The 20,440-nt window shown below is 40.7% G+C and overlaps 1 protein-coding gene across 1 annotated transcript in view; it reads right to left on the bottom strand.

Annotated features, from left to right (window-relative positions):
- Window positions 1-20,440, bottom strand: part of LOC116703411 (carbonic anhydrase-related protein 10) — a 136,351-nt gene that overhangs the window by 15,334 nt on the left and 100,577 nt on the right. Inside the window, exons 4-8 of the mRNA XM_032538128.1 lie at window positions 17,473-17,658; window positions 15,391-15,486; window positions 13,921-13,993; window positions 7,528-7,682; window positions 472-646 (exon numbers count right to left, since the gene is read on the bottom strand). Of these exons, the coding sequence (XP_032394019.1) occupies window positions 472-646; window positions 7,528-7,682; window positions 13,921-13,993; window positions 15,391-15,486; window positions 17,473-17,658 (685 nt within the window). The remainder of the gene's footprint in view (window positions 1-471; window positions 647-7,527; window positions 7,683-13,920; window positions 13,994-15,390; window positions 15,487-17,472; window positions 17,659-20,440) is intronic.

Genomic DNA, 20,440 nt, shown 5'->3' with positions numbered 1-20,440 from the left:
ACTGTAGAACATGCAAACGTATTTGAGAGCAACTATCGTTTATGGAACATGATGCTGCCACCATGTGACCATCTGTGTCCAAGTAATGCTTGCAAATTGGTTTTGCAACAATGGGCTTTAGCTGTAACTAAAGCAACATAACATACTAACGAAAGACCCAGCTACACTCCTCCAGTCTTATTGTCTTCTTAAGTGTAGCTTTATTTCTACTTTAGATAGAAACACCATAATTAACTGATGAGAGTGATTCATTATCAAAAGTTAGTTAAATAAAAGTTTTTCTGGTTGTTTTTAAGGGGGTCATTGGGGTCCATGAGCTTAAGAATATCTCCAGTCTTGGAACAAGCATGGAAAACTGCCCTTTAAAGGGATGGAAAGAGTAGTAGAAAAAATAATAATAATAATAATCATACTTGGCATTAATGTCCGGCCAAATAGAATCTTTGTTGGATTTATTCATGCTGTTGTTACCTCTGTACTGTGGACGGAGGGCGCGGTTGTTGGGGCAGTCTCGACCCTGCTTGCTGAAGTTGATGTTGGTTCGGATGCAGCGCTGCAGCAGAGGTTGGGTGGGCCGGGTGTTGTCGCTCATACTCAGGAAGATCTTGTAGGGCTCGTTCTGGCTGAGGAGGCGCAGGGAGTGCATCTGTGGAGGGGGGGGGGCAACAGGTGGAGAATGAGATTATTAGACATTAAATGAGTTCAGCTTGTGCAGATCAGTTCACTACCCCAGTTCGGTTCAGTTCAGTTTGCTTAGGTTAAGAAGCAACCAACACTTTACGGGTGTTTGATCAATCGGGTCAAATAACATTTGGATGGTCTAGATTCTTGACTTTTTTAAATGTTAGTGGACTTCTACACTCTGGAGGTCAATGGGTCTTTGGAAGTCAGCCGGATAGGACAGCATCTGGCTGATACTCTAGTGTGCATGCCCAAAGGTTGCCCAAATATTTCCTGGATATTTGTGCTTCTATGAAAAAAGTAAGTAGTCTACTATAAAGGGTTTCTTCCATTTAGTCCAATTACGAACAACACGGTTCAAAGATGGGTGGCTGTGTTTTAGTTGGTAGGTTGTTAGGATACTTTAGCCGTTCAACTTTCTGCCTGACCCATTGAACGTGCCGCGGTTCCATCAAAAATCAACACATTCTCACTCCCATCTTGTAAAATATGGGTGCTGGTCAGGTGCCTTTGTTGTTGTTATTGAAGCTAAAGGTCTCCTTTAAATGCTTGGTCGGGACCATTGGTGTTCCTTTCGACGCTGTTAGGTTTAGGGAAAGGTCTTGGGTGGCCCTATGAGTCCGTGACATGCGGGAATAACAAGCCAGTTAAAGAAGAAAGTGGCTTCACTGACACGCTGCAATAATGGGACAGTTAAGGACACAAGCGGGACATGAACCCCGCTCTCCTGGGTTAAAGTCCTGTGTTTGACCCATGCACCCCCTTGGCCAACCTCCCAATGCAGAATTTCCTTCTTACACTCCTCACCAAACCCTGTCTAGATGCTGCTCTCCCCAGTACGTCCTACACATATGCCGAAGGCTTTTTTGTTGCATCACACGTGGACAGCTACTGTCCAAACGTCCGTATTTTACGAGCTCGGAGTGAGAACAGGTCCGAGCATGTTGGGTTGTCCAAAATGAAGGCCGACAGCCCCTCCCACGGACAACGGCACAGAACACACCAAACAGACTCGAGTCACTGACCTCGACAGACTGTCCGACGGCCGATTATCGAGTTAGTGTGTCCCAGCACGCTGTTCAACTCCTTCTCTGTCACCAATGAAGCATGAAAAAACGGTGGAACCAGCCAGCCGACCGGTGGATGACTTGTCAGTTGGCTAACGTTGGCTTGCTAAATCCGCATTAGCTACCCCCTCGCCACATCAGTCACAGAAAACAAGCCAAACAAAGTTGTCATTCATCAGACTATAGCAATGTGCCTTGTGTGGCTGAAGCATAAAGTCGTTAAATTTGACTAATTTAGGATTTTTTTATTACTACTCCATTGCTCATTTGTCAGTTACTAGAAAACTTTACCTCCTTGGGTTTCTGCAAATCGGTTACATGGACGATTATCCGTTGGTTCACATAAAAATGGCTGCTACTCTGACCACTCTGCTACGTTGATTTGAATGGAAATAGCCGTTCTATTCATTTCATTTCTATGATTGAGTCACTTCTGAGCAGAGATGGGATGTAACGAAGTACAAATACTTCGTTACTGTACTCAAGTAGATTTTTCTGATATTTTTACTTTACTTTACTATTTATTTTTGTGGCAACTTTTTACTTGCTACTCCTTACATTTTACAAAATTGGCTCGTTACTTTAGTTTTTACAAGAGGTTGTCATGTCGGACAATAGCGCGGACACGCGTCTCACACCGCGAACAAATGAAAAGGGGACTAGCTGTCCGGAGGATAACCAGCTGAGATTGTGTGTGAGAGTCTTTTAGAACTGTAAGTCGTACAACTCATGTTGTCAGTTCACTTAAGCTGTTTGTTCTATAGTTCTCACATTAAAGTAGTTAGCTAGTAGTTTTGTGTGTGTTCTTCACCTGTTAGCTAGGTTGTACGTTGATCTTATGAAGCATCAACCGTTTCACCAGCTATTTGCAGGTTGTGTGTTTTTTTTTTACCGAACTTCAGATACTGTAATTCACTGACAAGTGGATGGAAACTTAGCAAGAGAGAAGTCGTCCTCGTTGTTTTAAAAGACACACTGGGGCCAAGTTGGACACCAGAATCACTTTAATCCAGTCCTAATCTAGTTCTCAACTTTCACATTATTTCACTGGAGTTATCCTTATTATTGTTTACGTCATCAATACCATATTCAATCTAAATGATGGGAATATATCTACTGTACGTTGCATTTGACGCACGACTAAGATAACTCAACAGATTCAGCATTCTGCATTAATTCACAGCAAATCATTGTGGCTTGATGGCGCTAACGTTAGCACATAATAGTATGGATGGTGTTAACGTTAACACATAGTAGTATGGAGGGCCGACATGATTGAAAATGAAGAAAACAGCAAGACATTCCCATCATCCTCAACCTTATCTGAAAGAAATGTTTGAGACAGTAGGCATCAAGAAGGACTCCTGGCCAATGTGCTGGGGAACTTCTTCATTAATGTCTGTTTAATCATTCATATTTTAATCCTTTATTTTATTTCCAGAAGCCATATTTGAGCACACACATAAATGTACATTCATTTTTATGTTAGGGGGAAAGATGAAAAATAAAAACTGGATCTGTGAATTCTCACAGAATCACAACTGAATTCATATCTTGCTAATAAGTCAGAATCTTATTAACCTGGAGTCCCAGTCTCTGTCATAATAATCATATATGTTATGTTTTAGGCCTATTGGCAGACATCCATTTAAAATGTAGCCATTGCCATATAAAGACATGTCCTCCATGTCCACTGAAGTTCCTCAGCGTCTCTCTAGTAACATTTGTGTGCTTCAGGTAGCTTTCGCAAGGCTACTTTTACTTTTATACTTTAAGTAAATTTCCAAGCCTGTACTTTGTTACTTTTACTTGAGTAAAGAAGTTTAATCAGTACTTCCACTTTTACCGGAGTATTTTTTAACACAAGTATCTGTACTTCTACTTAAGTACGGAAAGTGAGTACTTTTGCCACCTCTGCTTCTGAGGCACAGGCAATCACAGGCAACTTGAGGCTTTTGAAATATAAAAAATAAATATATTATACCGATATGGACACACATTTAACTAAGTTTTCCTGCCCTCCATGTGGGCCAACATTGCTTGCATAGTCCAAATATTCATTGACTTATATCTCTTCTAAAGATATTCAGGTTTACAATACGAGTATCTTGTGTCAAGTTTCTCATATTAAATATAGCTGTTGAAAGACACCTGTAAAATTGGTGGAGATCACTTTAACAAATAAAAAACTGTATATATGACTAAAAAAAGGTGTAGAAGGAGACAACAGAGAGGAAAAAGGAGAGAGATGAAGAGATGGCCATGGAAAGGGTAGGGTGGAAAGGTAAAAGGCTAAGAAAATTAGAGGGTGGAGCAAATCTAATTAGGAAAAGCTGAGGAAATTGACACATAAACGAGGGGTGACAGAGGAACAGGCAATGAAGAAGAAAGAGAGAGAGAGGCTAGAGATCAAAGGACTGGTGAGGGAGAGAGGGAGTAAATAAAGCGAGAATGGACGGCAGATGGTGTGTGGGAGTTGATCATATTGATGCATGCAGGTGAGTGGATTGGTTGCACTGATTTAGAAGAGTTGGGTGTTGGATCCGAGCCATCCAGCCGCTCTTCAGTGACATGAAAAAGCTTTCAACTCAGGGCCGAGGTACAACATGATGCTTCGATTTTCTGTGAGGAGTCTGCAGAGCTCTTGTTAGCGAGTCCCATCCGGTGCCGGCTCTTTTAAGTCAGCTCTACTGTCAGGACAAGAAATTAAAAAAAAAAAAAAAAGATTTTCATCCGCCTTAGGATGTAACACTCTGGTACAGTAGGTGGCAATATGCACCCATACATTTGGTCTGAGTCCTTGGTTTGATTGAAGGAGTTCCAGTACCTTGGGGTCTGGTTCGCGAAGACAATGGACAATAGAACGGAGATTTTCCGGAGATCGGGGGTGGTATTGCTTTCGCTTTACCGCACTGTTGTGAAGAAAAGAGAGCTAAGCCAGAACGCAAAGCTCTAGATCTCGGTCCATTTCCGTTCCTACCCTTCACCTATGCTCATGAGGGCTGGGTCTTGACCGAAAGTACGAGATCCTGGGTACAAGTGGCCGAAATGGGTTTCCTCAGGAGGAGGCCTGGCGTCTCCCTTAGAGAATAGCCACTGCTTCTTTGCGTCAAAAGGAGCCAGTTGAGGTGGTTTAGACATCTGGTAAGGATGCCCCATGGTTGCCTCCCTAGGGCGGTGTTTGAGGCATGTCCAGCTGGGAGGAGGCCTCGGGGAAGACCCAGGACTAGGTGGAGGGAGGTCCAGCTGGGAGGAGGCCTTGGGGAAGACCCAGGACGAGGTGGAGGGAGGTTCAGCTGGGAGGAGGCCTTTGGGAAGACCCAGGACTAGGTGGAGGGACGTCCACCAGGGAGGAGGCCTCGGGGAAGACCCAGGACTAGGTGGAGGGAGGTCCAGCTGGGAGGAGGCCTCGGGGAAGATCCAGGACTAGGTGGAGGGATTATATCTCCACCCTGGGCTGGGAACGCCTCGGGATCCCCCAATTGGAGCTGGTTAGTGTGGCTCAGGAAAGTGAAGTTTAAGGTCCCCTGCTGTAGGGACCACTGGATAAGCAAAGGGGCAGATGGATGGATGGATGGATGGATGGATGGATGGATGGATGGATGGATAGATATTGGATTTGCATTCTGCCGTTAAATTTAGAGAAAACCTACACTTGGTTGTTTTCTCTAGCGTTACACACCCTGCCTCATGACTAATTTGAATAATATAACAGGGGAAATGGTCTGAATGCAGGGGTCTAGAACAGATTCTATTTTTGTGTATCAGCAGAAAGTCTGCTACATGTTTGCCATACCCACTGGAATAAATTCCACCAGCCGCCACTGCACTTATTAATTCACTTTGATTACACATGAAGGACACAGAGCTAAGTTGGTGTATTTAAAGCTAGGCCTTTATAAATGCAGGTGTTCTAGCAGCATAAGGACCAAAATAGCAAACAGTAGAACCAAATTTGATTACTATAATATGATTATTTCTTATATGATTGATAAGGACAATGCACATTAATCAACATTTCTGTAAATGTGCCAGTGTTTGCCAATCGGCTATTTTTCAACTGTAGTCCTACCTAGCATGCAAAGTCAACGACCTGGATTCGAACCAGGAACCTTCTGGCTGTGAGCAAGACGGAGGCTCAGTGGTTAGCAGTGATGATAGGAAAATCTAAAGTCAACTTAAGCCAATAGTGCAGTTAAATGATGGAGAAAAGTTGCAGCAAAGTGTAGTATGTGTAGAAGTATTGAGGCTTATGACATTGTCTTTTTTTTTATAATATAAACATTTCGTACTAACTATTCCTGCCCTTCATGTGGGCCGACATTGCTTTAATAGTTCCAATATTTATTGTAGTGTTGTTTCAAAGACCCACAGTTTCTCGTATTCAGCTGTTTTCAGTACAATGCCGTAGTTTAATATTCCTCAATGGGGAATTGTGATTGAGTGTGTGTGTGTGTGTGTGTCTTTTTGAGAAAGAGAGGTTCAAGATCCAATTCAATCAATGGTTGGTAATGTGGTCTCTTGCTGTTCCTTGAATTTGTTTGTTGATTTCGGGGTTGGGCCCTGGTCCTTATCGACAGAATTTCCTGAATCTTGTCATCTCTCCAGTGAAGATATATTTTTTTAATATTCTTCTTCTTTTTCTTCTTCTTCCTCTTCCCTCTGATGTTTGTTTTCTTCCCGGTTTGCACGAGCCGCATGACAGAAACATTAACACACCCACCCGCTTACTTGCTGTGAATTCTCACACTTTGGGCTCAATATGGGATAACATAACACAGACTTTGTTCTGGGGAGCTGGCACGGCAAAGACCGGCTGAAGTCGGTCCAACGGGTTTGAAAAATTGCGTTCTCTAATACAGCTCCACCACGTAAATCATTTCAGATTTGCAATGCATGTATGAACGGAGATCTATTTTTTACAGAATAGAATTCAATACAATGCTTTTATTGTCATTATAAGTGCGGTACCTGTGCAACGAGATGTAAGCAACCCCTTTGCAGTGTCAACCCAAATATAAAATATAAAAATATAAAATGTAAGTAGTGCAGAAAAAAGAGAGGGGGGAATGTGGTGCACAGTCCTGAGAGCAACTATATACATACATAAAATAATAAGAAAGATAGAGGGTTTGTATACACATTATGCAAAAATATAGTTTGGTGTATCAAAAGTCCTGAGTCTTAAATATTGCACAATAATGCATTCAAATAATATAACACAAATAGAATATTAGTTTAGAAATGACATAATTCCTTCATTATAAATACCTATGTTAAGTGCTGCATTGCAACAATAAACTAAATGAATACATGTGGTGTAATTAATGGTTTCACATTACAATGTTATCCAAAAATATTTAATATAATTCAACAGGTAAATCATTCCAACCGGAAGTATCCCAATTTGATCGTTTAAGGAATTCAAAATTGGTTCCATGGTGAGTGTAAATTTATTTTATAATTTGCACCAGAAGCGACCCCACATTCTTCTTAGACCCTGCAGACTACCCAAGAGCAAAATATGGTGCAATTTAATATTTGAATGGTGTTATGGGCTCTGTGTTTATGCACTGCATTCATTGCATGCCTGTTACAACACAGCTTCATTTATGTAAACCACTTAAAGAAAAGCAGATGCTTTCGGTTACAGGTTATGAAGTCATTATTTGCAATTCAAAGCTGTTTGCACTCGGGAAGGAAAAAATTAAATAAATCACATTTCTCCCCCAGTTAACAGAACGCATGTCGGTTTTTACCATGTCCTCCACTCACGTACCTGCATCTGTGTCACGTAGACCGGCTTGTTGATGAGTATCCACGTGGACGTCTCGTAGCAGGGAGGGATGGTGATGGAGCCCTCGTAGGTGATGTAACGTGTGGTGTCAGGGTAAAGGTCAGCGATGTTCAGGCCCATTAATAGGAACGCATCATCTAGAGAGAGAGAGGGGAGGAGTGTTAAGGTGACGCAGTGCATTATGTTAACCCTCATGTTGTCCTCATGTTGTCCTATATCAATGTTCTTTTTAATTCCCCAAAATAACATGGTTGATTCCACACAACGCTCTTTGCCAAGTACAAATCTCTACTTTCATTAATTTTGGGGCATCTTATTCAATTTTATAGCATTTGAAAAACAAATGGAAGTGTTTTTGAAATAGTATTGAGTAAAAGTTGACATATTCCAGTCTGTGATTATCCATCAACATCCATTCCTTTAATTTTAGTCTCAATAATTCCTAATTTCGGCTTTTCTAACTTAAACATTACGTGTAATTTCCTATGAATGAGGTTTATTGACCATAAATTCCAAAAATAACTGTAAGACTAAAGTTAGTGTTACTTGGTGTTGAAAATGTCAAACAAAAGTGACAAACATTGACAAAAAGCGTCAAAAGTGTTGAAAAATGGGACAAAAACGTAAGAAAAAGTTAAAAACGTTGATAAAAAAGCGTGTTGATTTTAAGGAAGACAACACAAGGATTAACCCTCATGTTGTCCTCGGGTCAAACTGACCCATTTTCCTATGTCAATGTTCTTTGCAATTACCCAATGATGGGTCATTTTGGGGTTGTCTTGTTAAATTTTAGAGCATTTGAAAAGGTTTTGAAATAGTATTGGGTTAAAAGTTGACATATTCCAGTCTGTGATTATCCCTCAACATCCATTCCATTCATTTTAAGTCCTTATTTCTGCTTTTCTAACTCAAACATTAGGCATAATATCCTTATTTCTTGACCATAAAGTCCAAAAATAACTGTAGTGAAAGTGACAAACATTGAAAAAGAGCGTCAAAAGTGTTGATTTTGTTCAAAAACGTAAGAAAAAGTTAATTAGACATCGATAAAACGCATCAAAAAAAGTGATTTTCAATTTTGACGGGAAGACAACACGAGGGTTAAGACCAAGCGGCAACGTCCATGCCTGAAAAGTAAAGCCAACGCAGAAGTCCCTTAAACCTGTATTCTATCTAACTTCCAGCAGGGGGCGACTCCACTGGTTGCATAAAAGAAGTCTGTTTACACTATAGAGGTCTATTGGGAAATGACTCTTCTTCTCAAACATGTTCATGCTGGGTTTATGGTCTCAACCGCTTATTTCAAGTCTTCTTCATTAGAGAATGTTCATTTTGTAAAAGATGGTCATATTCATTTTAAAATCGACGATAAAGCAGGGGATGCTTTAGGAAAGTGGAAAGAGATGGGAAGTAAAGCTATTTTTACTTCACTATTTATTACAGCCATTTAAAATGTAGCCAATGGCATATAAAGAATAAAGAACCTTTTATTTCATGTCCACTGTAGTTTCTCATCATGCTCTCTAGTAACATCTGTCTGGTCCAGGTAGCTTTGTCATTAACAATGCTACTTTTACTTTTATACTTAAAGTAAATTTCAAAGCCTGTACTTTGTTACTTTTCCTTTAGTACTTCTGCTTTTACCCGAGTATTTTATAACACAATTATCTGTACTTCTACTTGAGTACGGGAAGTGAGTACTTTTCTCATCTCTGCACGCCAACCTGTCAATCGTCGATAGTGTTGCCAAGTCCGCTTTTTATTGCCGACCTTGGGCTTGTTTTTCTGTAAAGTCGCTTACAATTATTGGTAGTCGCGGGTCGTGGTGTGTAGTCGCTTATTTGGGCTTGTTCCCAGCTCCATAATAATTTGCCAAGCAGTAGTTATTTAAACGTAGGAGCTTGTCTTGCCTGTTCCCTCGGTCCCGAGTTTTGTCCCGCCCGCTTCCTACTTCTAATTGGGCAGGGCAATCTGTTTTTTTGAAAATACGGGACCAAATAAAACAAAGGCTGGGAGAAAGAGAAAGGAGTAAAAGAATGGATTCAACCTGTCGTTTTGGGTTTTGTTTTCACAGGCTTGGTTTGCTTATTTGTCTCGTGAGATCTGGCAACACTGTTAACAATGCTAACCATGGCACTGTGTGTACATTAAAATAGACCTGAACTTGGTTTTGGGTAACTGTGTTTTTGTGTTAAACTGTGACCCTCTCCCTGTGTTTCATTTCATAAAAAAGCGATTTGCCAACCAAGCTTGCTAGCTAACGCTAGCATTACCTGGTTACTTAACCCTTGTAGGGTGTTCAGGTCTAATTGACCAATTTCAAATTTTTACAAGAAGAAAAATCGTACAAGCATACATTTTTTCTACCTGAATATCAATAGCCTCACCTTATTTTCTGGGATAAACATGTATCCCTGACTCAATTCCGAAAATTATTCTGGATATGACCACTTTTTAAACATGAATTATAACTTTATGACAAAAAACAAATCACACTTCCATTTTTAATTGTGTTCTAGTAGAGACTGATTGCATTCCCTAAACATAGATGTTATCTCAATTGTTTGAAATTGAGATAAAGACAATATTTGTTAATAGATGATGAAGTCAAATTGTATTTCAGAATTGTTTTTAAAACCCCAAATAAGTCAGGTCAGGTCAGTTTGACCCGAGGGATACGAGAGGGTCCAGAAAGTGAAGCCAACACAAGGGTTAAGAGAAATTCTGCCGATTGCTCTACTGCACCAGGACCGACGGGTCTGCATTTACCTGCCGGAAAACTCCGCTAGATGACTCGGAAGGGTTAAAAATCACTGACTTTGTGTCTTTAGCTTTTAGCTAGCTGCAGCGGCATTACAACCTTAAACAACACTCGCTTAGACGCGTCATTCTCCAAAGCTTCACACTTTTGTCCAAATATGGTCACTTCTGGCTCCAAAGTACCAAGATGGCAAAGGCCAAAATCCAAAATCATCCAAAACAGCAGCCCCCAAACCAATAGGTGACTCCACCAATGCCACACTGTAATAAATTGAACATAAAATTTACAGTAACTTACTGGCAACAATTGGCAAGTTACTGTGAATTCTTTTTACAGTAAAGGTACGACATTTCCATTTACAGTATTTCATATATTCACTGTAAAATACGAAACAATTGAACATAGTATAAGATAAAAAAAGTAAAAATACAGTACTTTACTATTTACACTACTATAGTGGCTATATTGTGAATTCTTTTACAGTAATGCTGAGACTACTGTGATGTTGTCATGTTGACAAGGTTGTAATGTAACTTTACAGCATTCTACTGTAAAAATCATATGCAGTAGTGTTACTGGGAAATCTAAAGGAAATAACTGGAGATTTGACAGGCGTTATTTGCAGTGCACGTACTGTGTGTTCTTTATATTCTATGGTTCAGACCGATAAGCAAGAACGCTGTCGAAGGAAAAAAAGCAGAGGGATGAGATATTGCATGAGTGTGTGGGGGTGTGGGTGCGTGCATGTGGTGTATGCAGACAGGGTATAAAGCTATGCTGTTTGGACCAACTAAAAGGAATGGTTTGCCTTAGAAAACATAAATATGTTGGAGCTGTGTGTGTGTGTGTGTGTAATTAATTAGGGGGAAAAAATAATCTGTTCACACAGTCACATTATGGGACCCATTTTTGGGCCGTAGCCTATGGCGAACAGGCTATGCCGTTTAATTTTTTAAGGTTAAGACCTGCTTCATGGTTCTGGTTAGTGTACGTCTCCAGAGGATTAATAACAGTAATTGCCATGTCCCCCCTACATGACAAAAACAAGTTTCTGTGTGTGTGGGTGTGTGGTTCTCCAGAGGGCTGTACATCTTCACAGCAGAGGTCGGAAAACAGAAACGAAATTAAGAAGGCATTCTTGCTGAAGGGAAAGAACTAAAAATGTGTGTGTGTGTTGTTGTGTTTCAGTATGTAGAGCAGAGTGTTGGATTAAATCTCCCTTTATTAAGACCAGAGAGGCAATGTCCCTCCCCTTCCTATGTACCCCATGGGATCTCATTTTGGAAAGAATATGTATGGTAGTCAACGGCAAGACACAATTTTTTTTGTTTTATCCCATTTGAATTGTGCCATGAATCCCATATAACATGCATAATTCATGTCAATTTAAAAGATGATTTAGCAAATCGAGAAAAGTTCAGTTTACCCTAGACGCACTTAGTTTTGGGGAACCTCTCAGAGAACTACATATCTCCCACAAGACACTTGCTTGCTAGCTTGATAACTAGCTCTAGCTATGTGCCACGCACATTCGTAACGTTATCTCACCCGATATGATCCAGCGTCTTTTTTTAATCAGGTGGGAAGCAAAAGAAAGAGTAAACCCTGATACAAACCAAACCCACACAGGCCTAGTAGCTCCAGCGAGAGAGAAAGTTATGACGTCACTTACGCAAGATAGATAGATAGATAGATAGATAGATAGATAGATAGATAGATACTTTAATGGTCCCCAAGGGGAAATTCAAGGTCCCGGTTGCTTACGACATCCTACACATCACATTCGGGATTTTAAACAAACGTGTAGTTCATGGCACAATCCAAAAAATCTGAATCAAAAAGTGATTTGTCTCTCGTCGTTCACTATCGTACAAATAGTTTTCCGGCATGAGGTCCCATGGCGGTCCACCAGAGGGTGAAAGACTTGGCCTCTCTATTAAGTGTACACAAGAGAAAGAAGAAATACGCTTTTTGTTTTAAATACATTTTTTTTTATGCATTTTGGCCTGTGGACAAGCCAGCTGCAGACAAGAGGCAGAGAGGGGCCACAGGTCGGACTCAAACCCTGGGCCCTTGGTACATGGGGCGCACAGTCTACCAGGTGAGCTACTGTAACAGTGATATTTTGACTACATTGAATGAGGACACATAGGTTAAAAGATACTTTAAAATGTGCAAGTTAAATTAATAAGTTAAAATGCTGTAATTCATTGCACTGCTTGGTTAAAAATATGGTTTATTATTCTGGTTTATAATTCTATTGAGTTAAATTATTCTGGGATCAGTAGATCTGTAATCCATTGTGCTTAACCTTTTCATATACATTGGTCTTGAAAGATAAACAGGATGAAAGGACAATTTGTGTTTAGGATGCTGTCTAGTATTTTCCCTATATGACCTTGGGAAAAATGCACTGAAAATGCATGTGGAAGTATTTCATAGTTTCCTTAAGTTTCCATTTTTTTCTGGTTTTAAGTGCTGGTTGAGTTGCTAATCTGTGTTTGATTGCTAATGCCCTGTTCAGACTGTAGGGGAACGTTTGGCATACGCTCGTCCATTACAACATTGGACTTGAATGAAACAACATTGTGTCCGTGTGTAAATTTCTATTTACCCCTTTTACAGGGGCACAACACTACCAGGGCGCCCCAAAAACTCAATTTTAGACCGATTTCCAGCAGTGCTAGCTGTGCGGCTGTAGGGACGGCCATGTTCGTCTGTCAGTCGTTGGGTCGGTGCTCCACTCTGGTCCAGACTGAAATATCTCACCATCTATTTATCATCTATCTATTGGATTGTCACAACATTTTATACAGACGTTCATGGTCCTAATGACTTAAGTGATCCCCTGACTTCACCTCTAGCCCCAGCATGAAGGTAACATTGGATCGATTGCCATGACATCTCGCTTTAGACATTCAGGATGCGTTTGAATCACTTTGGCGATACCTCATCTTTTCTGTAGCATCCTCATTGGTTCATAATTTTAACATGTCCACCACTTTTGTCTATGACCACAAATACCTGCAAAAAAAAACAATGACTTTCCCATCAGACTCAGTTGTACAGTGTTTGGTGCTAATTGGCAAATGTAAGCATGCTAACAGGCGAAAGGTGCTAGCATCCTGCAAGTAAAAGGGTAACCTCCTCTGATGGAGGTAAATAATCCAATTTGTGATTCGTCCAAAATGCAAAAAAAAAAAATTCAAATCCCAATAGAGAATTTGGAAAAATATTAACAAACATGAAGTAAGAAAGATTCACGGCTTCATTTGACAATTCAAAGTAAAGTTAGCCAACTCAACTATGTAGCTTCGAAGTAACAAAATGTAGATTCTACCACGTTATATAAAGAGGTGTAACAGCCAATCAGGAGCATGTTTGTCACCAAGGTGGGTTTTTTTCATTTTATGTGGCACAATTGACCTTATTTACAGCAGATTAAAAACATCCCATTTACCCCAAGATATAAGATGGATACAGAGCTGTAGATATGTAAGAGTGTGTGTGTGTGTGTGTGTGTGTGTGTGTGTGTGTGTGTGTGTGTGTGTGTGTGTGTGTGTGTGTGTGTGTGTGTGTGTGTGTGTGTGTGTGTGTATGGGGGGGGGTCTTACGTTTGTAGTTGATTCTGGTGATGGTGTCTCTATTGAGCATGCGGTTGAGGAAGGCATTGGAGTTTTCGGAGAGCTGAAAGATGACAAAGAGATCAAATAATAGAGGGGGATCAAATATTCACCAACCAGAGTACAACACACACACACGGACACTGCACACTGCAGTAAAACACATTTAGCAAGTGTCTTAAGGATTGAATTTTGAATTTTTTCCTTGACAGCATGAGAGCTCAACACTATGAAGTAAAAGTCCCATTCATTTTCTCCATAAGGATTTTGATTATTAGCCATGATGTCTAAACCAGAGGTCTTCAACGTTTTTTAAGCCAAGGACCTCTTAACTAAGTACTACATATATTGTATAAAATGTAGTTACATACTAATGGCCTACAACAACGTGTAGGGCTGCCTAAAGCCTTTATGCATACCTTTTTGCATAGAATACTAAGCTACTAAAATAGCCTAATAATTGTTGGCATGATATTATATGTAAAAACATACTTGTGGCACAGTAAATCCAACTGTCTCTGAGGATGGTGATGGCGCAGTGGATATGACACATACAGTACCTTTGTGGTGGGAGATCTTGGTTCAATTCCCAGTATGATGCATTAACCAATGTGTCCCTGAGCAAGGCACTTCGCCCCTAACAATTGTGAGTCGCTTTGGCTAAAAGTGTCAGCTAAATGACATGTAATGTCTCTGTGGATGGCGACTACTTTACCTACAGGCCTGTCCTCAGTGGGGATTTACATTTTCTAAAATGCATCTAAAAACTCAAATGTTAACAAAACTTTAAGGGCCCCCTGCACCGACACTGAGCACCCCCAAGGGGTCCCGGGCCCCCTGTTGAAGGTCTCTGGTCTGAATCATCCAAGGGATACCGTAGAAGACAGAAGTCAGTTGAAGATCAACTTTATTTAAAGAAAAACATGTTTTCTACGCAATCTTATGGAGACATACTACACTACCCACAATCCTAAGCGTAACCGAGACATCTGTAATTTGTGGAACTCGCTGTTACCATGGAAATGTTTAACGGCTAGAGCGAGACTCGGCAAGCTGCTACCACTGAAGTCTATGATCGTTTCGGTGTACGGTCTTGTACCATTGCTTTTTTTTTGTGTCTTTTTTTGCATAAAATGTTTCATGGTCACAATTCATCTCGTAGCTGGTTGGCTTGGTTCCAGGCTTAAAACTCTTTACATAATCATTTAATGAAACGTCAATGGAGACATATTGAACGGGAAAAATTACTTCCTGAACCAGAGCTCAAAAAGTTCAAAAAGTGGGCAGTCACTGTTTTATTAGTTTTAGAATAATGAAAATCCATAATCCACAACTAAGAGGTTATGTTTTAAATCTACCATATGAGTTTCTCAAACATCTGATAAGCTCTTCTGGAAATGTAATCGTTTCTTAATTGGTCCTTCATTTTGTTTCAGTGTACTCCCAGAAGCACACGCTGACCTTTATGAAGATGGAGACCACGGCGATGCCGTTGGGGCTCTTGGCGGCCTCTGTGTAGTTGGCATACAGATCCTGGTTATAATGGATCAGCTGGACCTGAAAGAGGGACGCCATAAGATACATACATGACATCATTACAAAATCAGCATTTGAGGCATGGATTGGCCATCGGGAGGACCGGGAGATTTCTTGGTGGGCTGGTCCATATGTAGGCTGCATGGGATGCACGGCTGTTGAAAGTTTTTATGTTTGTTTTTTTTGATAGAGAGAAGGGAGATCGTATGATTGGCCCATTTGTTTGTCTTTCATGAGAACACTGGTCATTCACATCTTTGGTCTTTGGCTGAGTGGAGAGAGATCCCATTCCTGTCCAAACTGGTTTGTCTCTCATCTAATCACTGGCCAATCAGATCTTACTATGGCCCACCTTCATCCAACCACAGAAACGGGGCGCATTTAAATCCCGCCCCCCTGTATTCTTGTATTACCTAAAAATGCCTAAAAGCTGCTGTGGGTTTCCTTGGGTGATCAATGCACATCGGGTTGGGGAGGGGGGAGGGTGGAAGGTGAAGGGGGGGGGTTGGTCTTCACGCACAACTCTACTGTTTTCAGAATAGGTATACTCAGAGTATTTAGCCCAGGTTGATTGGTTTCTACTTTCTGTTTCGGTAACAGACTTCATCAACTAGCAGACAGTTGTTGTTCTTTGATTTGACCAATGAGATTACTTGCTAAATAACAAGAGGGAGACTCATCTCCAAAGCCTACAGCTTTCTTTTAAATATCACTGTGTGTCTCTCTGGACAGAGTTGATTTACAAAACAAACTAGTTTTAAAAAAGAGACGATCGGGGAATCTGCACACAGACAACAAGAAAACACTGGCTCATCCTTTTTCGACAACCAGGTCTGGATTCATTCCAAGGTGGATAACAAGCTTTGATATAGCTCACACATGAAATGTTTCCCTCTTAATGAGAGATGAATTAGAATTTATTGGAAGGCAAGCCCCTTGAGATATAGCATCTCACATTCCAGGACATCCTATGAACACAAATACATAATTATGAACACATTCAGATAGAAGAGCGTTACATAACAAACAATTACACTACAAGCATACAGATATAGACAACCTCTGTCACCCACAACCCCAGCTTCTGTACAAAAAATTAGATACAACCATAACCGCATAATAAATCTATTCCATCAGAATAAAGAGCGATTGAAGCAGTTGGTCTTCAACACAAATAAATAGAACAAATGTTAGGTACGTGCAAATTGAAAGCATAAACAGTTTGTTTTAGGAAACTAATGATATCCTGAAGCAGCGGTAAGTGGTTATAGATCTCAGACACAAAGGAAGATTCCAACTTCTTTGAGAATTCGGGAGATATGGCACCTGCCTGAGTGTAGATATGAAGATCTACATGGTACCAAAGTAGAAAGAACAGTTGAAATACCATAAATACTTTTAGAGACGACCTAAACCGAGAAGACTTTTAGAACTCACGACGTGATGGCGTTGTGTGTGTATCATTCTGTGTTATGTGTGTGTTGATCTCAGATAACAATCACGTAGTAAGTAAGCTTGCCAATGTCTACTAACTGCAATTATCTTATGTATGTCTGTCTGTGTGTCTGTGTGTGAGACTGTGTGTTTGTCTGTCAGCACTTCACTGTTTGCATAGTTGATTTTATGTAGACTCAACCAGATAAAGAGACGGATTTGTTTAAAGATTGTGTAAAACAGGCATGACAAGAATCACAGGATCAAATTGGGAGGAACTTGATTTGCTGATTTGAAAAAGGGACTTGATTGAGGTGGGGTTAGCTTGGAAACCCAAATATCTACTATCACAATTTACTGAATTAAAGTGTTTTACTGTACATACCTGAGTGCAAAATGCATCAGCAAAAAAAATAGGTTAAATGTAAAGACAAAAAAATAAAAAGCATTTTTTCCCCCCACACATTTGTCTCAATCCATCACTAAAATTTGGTAGGACATTCAACTTTGTACGTGTGTCATCCTCTGTCCTGTTTTTATATTACATATACTTTAATATCTTTATATCCTCACCTCTCCAGGAAAGCCCTGCCCATTGAGGAGGTGCTCTGAACCCTGGGAGTCCTCGCTCCCAAAGTGGAGGCGGACCTCCTCCAGCCTGTAGCTGTAACCCAGTGGCCCCCCTGAGATGTTCACAAGGTGGGCTTTGTCCGGCCTCAGAGACACATGCTTCCCCGTGTTGTACATGGTGCCTCCCATCTGCAGAGAAACACACAGGGAAGGAGGGGCTTCAGTGATATGATGGCTTTTACTTCTACAGATAACATGGCATCTGCCTTATATTTAGTACCTACATGATGATTTCCATACAAGCCAACAATATGAACATCCAGAATGAGGCAAACAGCAGGAGTTGTATACATGCTAGTTCATATCTATGACATTCCATTTCCAGGATTGCTGCGTTGCTGCTGGAAATTCCGCCGGATGGCCCCTTATTTCAGGTGGGATGCCCGTCACCTTCTGCTTTCTTTGTGTTGTAATTCTAAACTCCGGTGGATTTATGAGGACTAACAGATCTCAGCAGGGTAAATCCAGACAGCTAGCTAGACTATCTGTCCAATCTGAAGACTATGGTTACCTGGTCCTCAGATCTCTGCAGGGTGAATCCAGACAGCTAGCTAGACTATCTGTCCAATCGAGAGGACTATGGTTAGCTGGTCCTCAGATCTCTGCAGGGTAAATCCAGACAGCTAGCTAGACTATCCGTCCAATCTGAGGACTATGGTTACCTGGTCCTCAGATCTCTGCAGGGTAAATCCAGACAGCTAGCTAGACTATCTGTCCAATCTGAGGACTATGGTTAGCTGGTCCTCAGATCTCTGCAAGGTAAATCCACACAGCTAGCTAGACTATCCGTCCAATCTGAGTTGTCTGTTGCACGACTAAAGCTATTTTTGATTGTACACATGGTCCACCAAAACAAGTTCTTTCCCAAGGCTGTGTTGCAGCAGCACCAGGGCTCCTTCCGGCGCTTAGCACCAACCAATCCAGTTGTAATTGGTTTAAAGAAATGCCAATAAACCAGATCCCACTTCTCTACCAGCCCAGAATGCTGTGTGGACTAGCCAGACCTTCCTCCCCAGCGCTGTGGAGGAAGGTCTGGTCTACATACCGTCATACACGGAACCCATTCTGCCTTCAGTGACTCCATCAGTAATTAGGTTGTTGGATCTGTTCAGTTGTGACATGTGAATGTCCTTTTTTGGGCTCAAATCACAGTTTGCATCACTGCAGCAGGTGGATCAAAAATCAACCCAAAAAACAGCTGAAAGTGGTCAAAGCATCAACCACATCTTGACTTCTTTGCTTTAGAATAAGAATCCATAGATTGACATTAAATGTGTTGCCCTCAGGATGTATTGTTGGAAGTTTTGTGTTTTATTTTTTTTGGAGGGGGCACAAGTAAACATACAACAAACAATATACGGATACTAAAAACTCAATTCACAATATAGTCAGGTTCACTATATACACTACCTTTGTGGGAATTTTTTGGGGATTTGCCAAACTATACATTTCTAAAAAGGTTATTGTATAAGGAGTCAGAAAATCAATGTTTGCATTTGCCCAGATGTCAATGTGGCAGACATATTGAATTATTTGAAAATGGCCACCGTAAAACTTTAATTTGTATTATACTGGCTACTAAATAAGATGGAATGCTGGTAATCCAATGGTGCTAGTTACAAAGCTACATTGCCCCCTGTTTTCTTGCAATATTATTGTAATGAAAAGTTGTTGTTTTTATCATCCCATTGAAATACATCCACAATATGGGTAAGAAACTACACATCACAAGCAATTTATCAGATAACTCAGAGTTTTAAATTAGCTATTGTAAAATGTGGATGTTTTGGAACTATCGACATGCACATTTAGACCACATCAAGCAACCTTTTTAATTAGACAGTTTCTATACATATCATTATAATCTTCATTGCTTTCATACATTCCACTTTGGGAATCAGGAATCATTGCATGAGACTCCTGTCTCATGCCATTCTTTCTCATTCTGTCTCCAGGCGGCAGCCACACCCGACTCGGCCGTTACTGAGAGCTACATGGAGCTACGTGGAAAAATATGCACCATACAAGCCACTTTAAAATTTTGCTGTTTTCATGAATACAAAAGTTGGGCGACCCTCCCCTAAACAAAGAATAAAAGACATGATCTTTCCCTACTTTCCTCTGTTGTCCATTCCACAAATGCCACGGTCGCTTACCATGTCAAAATTGTAAATAAGTAAGTGTTGCTTTCCGATGTGTCTGCATTCAGTGCCCTTTTCTATTTTTAACATGGGTAATCTCAGTGCCTCCAGCGCTAGAAGCACATTGGCCCACTTATAAATTAACTATACCAGCTTTGTTTTCTGACAAAGCGCAGAATGAAAAAAGTACGACGAGCTGTGACGTGCGACTGGTTTTGCTGCAAACAGATTTTTGCCATATCTTTAATGGAGACTTCACTGAGCTGACTGTTTCAGCCTACTTGCAGCAAAAGATGACAGACTGCTTTTACCTGCGCACTCCGGCTATTAATGTTGTGATATGCTAAGTCATACCAAGTCAACCAAAAAATGATCTTAAAAGACTCATATCATGCTTTATTGCTTTTTCCCTTTCCTTTATTCCTTCCTTTATTGTTATTTTTTGTGCATGTTATAGGTTTATAAAGTGGAAAAGCCCAAAGGCCCCCCACCCCCACCCCCCACAAAGGGACTTACCATCTCCAACAGAAAACACTGTTCACAAACTGCTCCAAACAACTCTGTTGTAGTCCAGCCTTCACTTCAGAGACAAACGGCATCAGTTTGTTATAATACGCTAGCCTGGCTGCTAGCATGGCACGCCCTCATACTCTGCTTCTGACTGGCTAGTAGTCCTTACCTAGCTACTGCCCATGTGCAACTCCCAACAAAGATGGAACAGAAGAGAGATAACTCACTCTGTAGCTAAAACAGAGAGCTCAACACACAGG

This window comes from Etheostoma spectabile, chromosome 15 (genome assembly GCF_008692095.1).
Source record: "Etheostoma spectabile isolate EspeVRDwgs_2016 chromosome 15, UIUC_Espe_1.0, whole genome shotgun sequence".
NCBI classification, from domain to species: Eukaryota; Metazoa; Chordata; class Actinopteri; order Perciformes; family Percidae; genus Etheostoma; species Etheostoma spectabile.
This window is presented reverse-complemented; position numbering and strand designations above follow the sequence as displayed.